Source organism: Brachyhypopomus gauderio, unplaced genomic scaffold, assembly GCF_052324685.1.
Source record: "Brachyhypopomus gauderio isolate BG-103 unplaced genomic scaffold, BGAUD_0.2 sc57, whole genome shotgun sequence".
NCBI lineage: Eukaryota > Metazoa > Chordata > Actinopteri > Gymnotiformes > Hypopomidae > Brachyhypopomus > Brachyhypopomus gauderio.
In genome coordinates, this window is record NW_027506880.1 from 2,533,999 (window position 1) to 2,542,459 (window position 8,461).

Consider the following 8,461-nt stretch of genomic DNA (forward strand, 5'->3'; position numbering starts at 1 on the left):
GCTTTGTGACATCTGTTGTGAGCAGTGCTATAAAATAAGTTTTGAATTTAATTAGGTTCAGAGCATTTAATCTTTACATTTGTAAATGTAGAACTGACATCAACAAAACTCTCTTGGCACCATAGCTCATTCTCGCTTTGAGACTTGGTGCCATTAAGAATCACATGTTAGCGCTGGGTAAGGCAAAACAAAATAAATGAAATGACATTTCTGTAAGTGACTGGAAGTTCTCAATGGGAGAACAGAGGAAACTAGATCAGCTGGTGGAAGCACCATGCTTAACCCAGAACTGTCTCTTCATTATTGAATGTAATTAGTTATGATTTGATGCACCACAAGTTCCCGATTAAAAACATGTAACTAATCCTGAGTCTACTGCAAAGCATCCCTGACTCATTCAGCAGTCATCACAAGACTGTCATCAACATGTCAAAGAAAGAAACGATTATGAACTGTGTTTGTTGAACTGTGTAAATGTTTACTATCCTTTTTTATCTAACCTGCTGACTTTTCTTTCACGGTTAGATGGATGTTTTTCTCTTGTCTCTGTGTTTGTTTATGCCAACTAAGTCACAAGGCAGATAACGTCAGTGAGTTTTGCGTGTTTGCCTTGGATAAAGATTGTAGTCTTCGATGGAAAAAAACCACAGAATCAGGACGTTATAGCACGTGTGGTAAGCGGTTGGTGCTTTGATGTTTCTTTGGTCATTATTCCTTATTTTATTCCGTATGTTATGACCTTTCTCACCACGCTAATTTGTAGGAGAATCTACCTTTCTTCATCCTAACCATAAAGTTGCGTAAAACACCGTCTCACAAAAAATTAAAGTCTTCTTAAAGTCCTCATTTTTATTTTTTATTAGCCAAACGTTACAGTAACCGTTACTGAAGTGATATTTGAGGAGATCTTAACTGAATTACCATTGTGGTCTCGGGAAGAAACACGGTCTATCCTCTTGTTGGCTGGTCGCCGTGAACGTCACCATCTGTCATTGCTGTAGATGTTTTACGTCCTGGTCTGCAGTAGTATGAAGAAACAAGTGTAAGCAGTTACGTCTACAACATTACGCGCGAGACTGAGCAATAATACGCAAAGGATTCGCTTACCTAGGTACTTTAAAAATATTTTCTTCACTTTTTTCTATTTCACTGGAAACATCTGATGGAACTGTAACATGGCACTTTTCCTCATTTATGCGATACAAGTTCTTCTACTATTGGATATCGATCAAATTAAAGCGGTGGACTCGTTTAAACAAGGTCTCACACGGATGTCGGTTCATCGGAACTCAGATACCGCTGTACAGAACATGATGTCAATTAATATGTTTAAAATTTATGAAAAATTCAGCAAAGAGAAGTACGGTCACGTGGATGAAAATACCGTCAGGAGCTTCAAAGCTGTCTCGGGTAATATTTCATAGCAAATTACTTAAATTTAAAAATGTATATTTAAAAAACATTTTGACAGAATTTTCAGCAACCAGATGTTAATTGTGAATTGTCGCTGGATTAAAAAAATGGTTTAGCTATATGTTTTCCTTAAAGTATGTTTTGATGTTAACATTTTCAGATAAATCTGAGTTAAATTAATATATTTGAGCTGGCTGTAATGTTGGATGCAATGTAAAATTATGGGAAAAACATGACATCAAGTGCTGAGGGTAAGCCTCATATAAATGCACATAGAATCTGCAGGCATAATTTGTCATACTCTTTGATACTGACGCAAGACGTGTTTATTCTTTCAAGTTTTACTTAATATGAGCAATATATTTTCTTCAAGACGTTAACATGATGTAAATATGTGACATTTAGAAAAAAACACAACTAAACAAGTCATTATAATAATATAATATAATCATTATACAACATAGAAAAAAAAACATTTCACCTTTAATTACACACAAGGGAATGGAATGAGATGGTATTCAGATGTCTATTGCCTGGAGGAGGTATTATTGTAAAGTTAACTTTCTTCCATAAACTCCTGTGAACTGTGAAACCTATGTGTAAACTAAATTGATTGGTTTGCTTGATCATTTTGCCTCAAACCATCTTTCTACTTTTTAAATGTTTCCCTGCAGAGTTCTTTAACAACAAGGTCCTGTTTTATTTCAACCTAACTTCCATCCCTGAGTCAGAGGTGATCCTATCAGCAAGCCTTCACTTCCTTGACCAACATGGCCGTCAGCGGCCCTGGAGCTGTCGACGTGCCCGAGGATCCTCATGTCGCATCCAACACCTTCAGCTCGTTCTTCAAGGAGCATCACAAAACATGGCTTCCCCCTTTTATTTGGGCAATATCACATTATCTCCACACAGAAAAGGGCCTTGGCAGGTTATAGATGTGTCCTCATTTGTCCAGCAGGCCCGCACTCGAAATGAGCTCTTTATTTCTGCAGAGCTTCATATCAGCGAACGTCACCAGTGGCGGCACGAGCACTTCTTTCTCCACGGTTTACCCTACATTCTTGTGTATGCCAATGACTTAGCCATCACTGAGCCAAACAGCATTGCCATGGGCTTGCAGAGGTACAGCCCTTTTCCTGTGGGAGAGGAGAGGATAACCAAACCACCTATTCCCACCCCAAGCTCCAGGATCAGAAGAAACACAGACCCCTTACAGAATAACCTTCTCCCTGATGTCCAGCATGGCGATCTGAAAAACAAGGAGCTTTGGTACAATACGTATTTTGCGCTGAAAGCCAAACCCTCATCCAAGAATCAGGGTGAGAGGCAGGGTCAGGAGATAAAATGGAGCAGGTCTCAAGAACTGAGCTTTGACGAGAGGACCATGAAGAAGGCCAGGCGTAAGCAGTGGAGTGAGCCTCGAGCGTGCGCCAGACGCTACCTGAGAGTGGACTTTGCTGACATAGGCTGGAGTGAGTGGATACTGGCCCCAAAAGCGTTTGATGCCTTCTACTGTGGAGGAACATGTGGATTTCCCATGTCCAAGGTCAGACTATGGACTAAGCATGCAGCGAATAATGATTTCCTGTCAAATATGTGGCCAGGGGTTCTGAGTGTAGGCCTCAGTGAAGGCAAATTTCTCACTATTAGCGTAACTTAATCTGCAGCTGAGCTTAACCTTTGTCCAGAAATCCATACCATTCAACAAAAGTGGAAAACTTGGTGGGAAACGCAGGGAATAAATGTACATAACAACTGTCACCATTACTGTCCTACAGTCCTACATTTGAAACAATGCTTATACTTTCCTTCTTTTTTCCTGTTCAAGGTTTATGCTAGTAAACCTTCTTCTCTGTGAATAATCCCCTGTCTCTTATCCCTTTCTATGGCCTCTCCAGGTTGTTCATCCCTCCAATCACGCCACCATACAGAGCATTGTGAGGGCGGTGGGGATAGTTCCTGGAGTCCCTGAGCCATGCTGTGTTGCTGACAAGATGAGTCCATTGGCTGTGCTGTTTCTGGACACCAGCAGGAACATGGTGCTGAAAGTCTACCCCAGCATGGCTGTGGAAACCTGTGCTTGTCGATAAGGCACTTAAGACAGGCCCATATAGATTTTGTCCAAGAGAGGATGGAAATGCAGGCCTAAGGCATAAAGACAAGATATGCAGTCAGCTGCATGGTTTCAGAGACATAATTCAGAGACATAATTCAGTCTGGAAGGATCGTGGAATGCAGCACTTAATGTCACACTCAGCACCCTCCATCAAGACCTCAGAACCTCAAACTTTAATGAAGCTTCGGATGAGAGACCACAGCCTGTGTTTTTATCGTGTTGTATAAAGTCGTGTAGTATGCTCAACAGTTGAGTACTCCTCCAAACTCCTATTGGAAATGAGTTTAATAACAGACAACACTATAATATGCTATACAATTTCGTAATAGTTTAAAATTGTATAGCAAATAGTTTTGGACTACAATGTGTTCCTGTAGTCCAAAAACATATAGGAATTGCAGCAGTGTCTGATTAGAAGCAGGAAATATCTGTTAAAGGTTGTAAATCAAACATTATTTAGCATCTTAATCTGTTTCTCTAATATTGTTATAGAATGAAAAGCAATATTCAAATGAATACATGTAAATAACCCAACATTTTGCAAGTTTTTATTTGGCAAAATATTATAGATAGTTAAGAGATCATTAAAAACTGAATGCAAAGATAACAGATATACCAAGGGCTGGGTCTAATGGTAAACACATTCAACACGTTCAGATTACCTGGAGTTCATGAATTACCAAGCTCATGAAGCTTTGCTGCCCCCTACAGCATTTTCCATGAACTCTTCAGAGCTAGTCCTCCAGCAGGCAGAACACGTTCACCTTTTCTTTTGTGAAAGCCCCAGCCGCTCTAGTACAATGTTCTAGTATTTGCTTTTGCCTCTTAAAAGACACTGAAGGGCCAAAGGCAGCAGTTTGTCAGACCAAAAGTAAGCTAAATATCATGAACTCCATAGATTTTTATCTTCCATTTCTAATTCTCGTTTAACAGTAGCCTAATACAAATAAAGAGTATTTTCCTCATCCCATACATGCTGTACCATTATAAGAAAAGTACAGTGTGTCCTGTGGAGTGTCCTGTGTTCCACTGCAGCAGTGTGTTTCACTGTGACCAGTTCAGTTTATTGGTGCAGTTCCTACATTTGGACGTCCCCACTGCAGCATTCCTCTCCTAGTCAAAACCTAATGAGTTGTTTGAGAGACAAACCACAAAGCAGAGTGACAGTGCATGGGCCAATGTCCTTAAACCCACTGACCCTACTGTTAACCCCAACCGTGAAATCAACCAAACAGGGAAAAAAATCTCAATATTCACAACATTTATTTTTTATCAATTTGATATTAATGTAATTACAACTTGAGCCTCAGTAATTTTTTTTCTTTTTCTGTCAATATGAACGTGCCCTGCAGTGTAAAGGTCACCACGGAGAACTTGCTAAGGTTCAAATCCTAGAGTCTACAGCTAACAGCCTAAAAATCTGACCCCACCCCGCAGAAAGATGCACATTCTTGGGTGCCCTTGCATTCTCAGAGTCTCACTCATTAGCCCCCACAGTCAGTCAACTGTTTACAGAAACTTCATTAACTGCAAGCGCCCTAATGATAACAAAGCTTGAAGCCTGACATCAATGGCCCCGATAAGAATAGTCAAGCTACTATTTTGGTTGTCGACAGTGTGTGCTGTTTACTCTAGTGTATGGGAGTGAACTGAGTGCTCTCAGAATCCCAATCTCAACCAAAACGTGGAACAGTCACATAATATTGTGAGAGACCATAACACAATGCAGGGATTTCAGTGTTTGCTGCTTCACCTATGCCTCTGGGTGGCTAGTTCTAGTGAGGGGAAATCAATACGTAAGGTTAGTAAGCAGGAAAGCATGGATGACCTGGAGGATGAGAACAGCTTGGGGTCCAGGTTGGAGGGCTTTGTGGGCTCCATGAAGGAAGACCTTCTGAAGATGCTGAACTTGTCAGCGGTTCCACAGGAACAGAGGAAAGTTCAGCCTTCTCCTTTTATGATGGAGCTGTATAACAAATATGCTTCGGACAAGTCTTCTGTTCCACGCTCCAATGTCATTCGAAGTTTCATCATACAAGGTAAGGCCACTTCAGTAGCATCTTAAGCACACACCATGAAGTGCATTTGGGAGAAAACAAGCTAACTTTGATTCTAAAAGTCTTAAAATCTTAAAATCATTATGGTACTGACTTGAAAAAAAGTTACTTAGGCCAGTGTCTCCATCCATCTCCAATTTATTCACAGTCAATTTATTCACAGTTTTACATTCTCTCACCTCACTAACACACATTTCTTAGTTCCTTACACTTTGAAAACAGAATCAATTAGAATTGGTTAAATTAAACTGAAACTGGAAAAATCTTTCCTCTTTTGTTTGCAGAAGCAACCCAGTCCTTTGTTAGCGTCAACAAAACTAAACACAGGCTGCAATTCAATGTCTCCATCCCTAACTATGAGGAAATCACCATGGTGCAACTGCGGCTCTTTGTACTGTTGGACAGAGGGCAGACAGCCTGTGAAGACATTTTCACTTCCATTTACATTTTTGATGTAGAACAGATACAGAACCCAAAGAGACGACTCTTCCTGGACAGAAAGGACATGAATAACACAGGAAGCACTTGGGAAGCCTTCAAAGTTACAGGTGCAGTCCTAAAATGGCTTCAGTCAAGGTACGGAGCAGGTGAGCTCGAGGTTGAGATAGAAAGTTGGGGCTGTGGGTCATCAAAAGGAGGGTTTTATGACATTAGCCTGAATTTGGAAGATGACACCTCTCCTGTTCTTATCGTCTTTTCGGATGACCTTGAGAGCAGGAAGTCGAAAGCCAAGAATGAGTTAAAGGAAATTATCTCCCATGAAGAGGAGACGTTTTTGTTGAGGACAGGTCCTACGGAGGACTATGACAGTGAGGAAGAGCTGGACCTGCATTCCAGGAAGAGGAGGAACACACAGAAGAACTTCTGCCAAAGAACCTCGCTGAGGGTGAATTTCAAGGATATTGGATGGGACCAGTGGTTTGTGGCACCACCTGAGTACGAAGCCTATGAATGCAAAGGGGTGTGTGATTACCCCCTAACAGATGATGTCAGCCCATCCAAACATGCAATCATCCAAACCCTGGTGAACCTGAGCAACCCCAAAAAGGCAAACAAAGCATGTTGTGTTCCAACAAAGCTGGACCCCTTAACTGTCATGTACCAAGAGAACGGCATCATCACCGTGAGACACTTTTATGAGGAGATGAAGGTGGCTAAGTGTGGTTGCAGGTAATGAGAGGCGATACATCCTGCCCTTCCCACAATAGCTCCTATTTAATAATTAAAAAAACATAATGGTTGTATATGGCAGCTTGTCAAAACAGTACAGCCAGAATGCTTGTATTCAGTGCCATTGATACGAATTACAAATTCATCCTTAACAGATAAATAAAAATAAATAGTGAAACACTGATTTTTAATTTGATTACAGCAAAATACATTGTTGTTTTTTACATTCAATGCACAAGTAAAACAATTGTGTGATAACTGAAAATACGGTTAGTATCAGCCATTTTAGGTTTGGACTCAGAAGGTTTTAGAACAGAATCATTAGAACTATAAACCATGTATCAATGCATGTTTATATATTTAGTATTTTAAATACAAATGGATTGATATCAAAAGTATCTTGATATTATTTTTCATTCCAGTTCAATACAAATGTGACTGAGGTGCCCTTGAGCAAGGCACCTAACCCCAACTGCTCCCCGGGCGCCAGGCTAGGGCTGCCCACCGCTCTGGGCACGTGTGATCCACAGCCCCCTAGTAATCATTAGTGTGTGTGTGTGTGTGTTCTAACTGCACAGATGGGTTAAAAGCAGAGGACAAATTTCGATTGCGGTGTAAAAATCACAATTGACAAATACGGCACGTTTACTTTTTTTTTTTTTTACAAATACCAAATGCTCAAAATCTAATTTAAAACATTTTACATGTAATTACAATACTGCCCATCTCTGTTCAACACAGAGTTGAATTGAAGTATTCATCAACAAATGTTGATTTATTTATCTTTATTTATCCAAATTTCTTGGTGAGAAAAATGTGAATAGACAATACATGCATATCTTATACATTAGCTTTTTGCTAGGTAGAATATTGGCTATATATTTTCATATGACCAATGTTAGTGTGTATTCATTTTATTACGTGTGCAGTATTTTTCACACGTTCTTTGCAACATTAATGTATTGAGGCACATGGAGAGAAAGTGTCATGAACTTAACGGTTAATCGCTATAATGTATAGATAGTGCGCCCCCTGGTGACGAAGCTGGATTCTTCCCAACATATGACAACTGCATGGAGATATGGAGGTGTGTGAGCTGAACTAAATTTGACCTTGGTGTGGAAAGCAAAGCATCTCACATATATCATCATAGGGTTATGCGGTATTTAAACTATGTATTTAAACATATGTATTTATGTAATTGAACATATTAAAATCATTTTAATAATAAAAGTAAACAAATAAAAGTCTCAAAGTTTTTTGTCATTAACATTGCTTCTGAGACTCACATATAACATGTTCATTTTTAAATTGTTTTTTGTGTTAAGCAACATCTTAAACTTGACTTTATATATCAATAGTATTTTGTTACAATAAATATATACATAGTTTGTATAATAATTCTGTTTATTTTATATGGTTCTTGGTTCTTTTATATAACTGCTGGACTCTTCCAGGTAAGCTTTTAGTTGCAATGAAAGAAAACTAGCACTGTTAGTATGATGTCACCTGCTCTTAAAACAAAAAAGGCACACATGGTTATCTGGAATCAGCATGTCTTTTCTTGCTCTTTTCTTGTTCTCACTGGCCACACAAACCAGCAGACAGCACTGCAAAAGAGCAGAGAATAAAAGATCAGGCAGGGTTAAGAGTATTACCATTAACCCCATTAATTTTCAGTATCAGTGGGGTTCCATAAGTGCAC

The 8,461-nt window shown here is 39.5% G+C and overlaps 2 protein-coding genes across 2 annotated transcripts; both read left to right on the forward strand.

Moving 5' to 3' along the window:
* The first annotated feature begins 848 nt into the window (after positions 1-848).
* On the forward strand, positions 849-4,047 carry gdf10b (growth differentiation factor 10b). Its single transcript, XM_076987841.1, has 3 exons — positions 849-1,410; positions 2,088-2,959; positions 3,312-4,047. The coding sequence occupies exons 1-3, from the start codon at positions 1,176-1,178 to the stop codon at positions 3,501-3,503; spliced, it is 1,299 nt and encodes a 432-aa protein (XP_076843956.1). The 5' UTR covers positions 849-1,175; the 3' UTR covers positions 3,504-4,047.
* A 194-nt stretch (positions 4,048-4,241) lies between these two features.
* gdf2 (growth differentiation factor 2) lies at positions 4,242-7,913 on the forward strand. Its single transcript, XM_076987842.1, has 2 exons — positions 4,242-5,568; positions 5,871-7,913. Exons 1-2 carry the CDS (start codon positions 5,253-5,255, stop codon positions 6,758-6,760), a joined length of 1,206 nt encoding a protein of 401 aa, XP_076843957.1. The 5' UTR covers positions 4,242-5,252; the 3' UTR covers positions 6,761-7,913.
* Positions 7,914-8,461: the final 548 nt, after the last annotated feature.

Bases quoted from the DNA above. Each gene is read 5' to 3' on its own strand.
- gdf10b (XM_076987841.1), top strand. From the start codon at position 1,176: ATGGCACTTTTCCTCATTTATGCGATACAAGTTCTTCTACTATTGGAT. The intron at 1,411-2,087 runs GTAATATTTCAT...GTTTCCCTGCAG, and splicing joins GAGCTTCAAAGCTGTCTCGG to AGTTCTTTAACAACAAGGTC. The intron at 2,960-3,311 runs GTCAGACTATGG...TGGCCTCTCCAG, and splicing joins GTGGATTTCCCATGTCCAAG to GTTGTTCATCCCTCCAATCA.
- gdf2 (XM_076987842.1), top strand. From the start codon at position 5,253: ATGCAGGGATTTCAGTGTTTGCTGCTTCACCTATGCCTCTGGGTGGCT. The intron at 5,569-5,870 runs GTAAGGCCACTT...TTTTGTTTGCAG, and splicing joins TCGAAGTTTCATCATACAAG to AAGCAACCCAGTCCTTTGTT.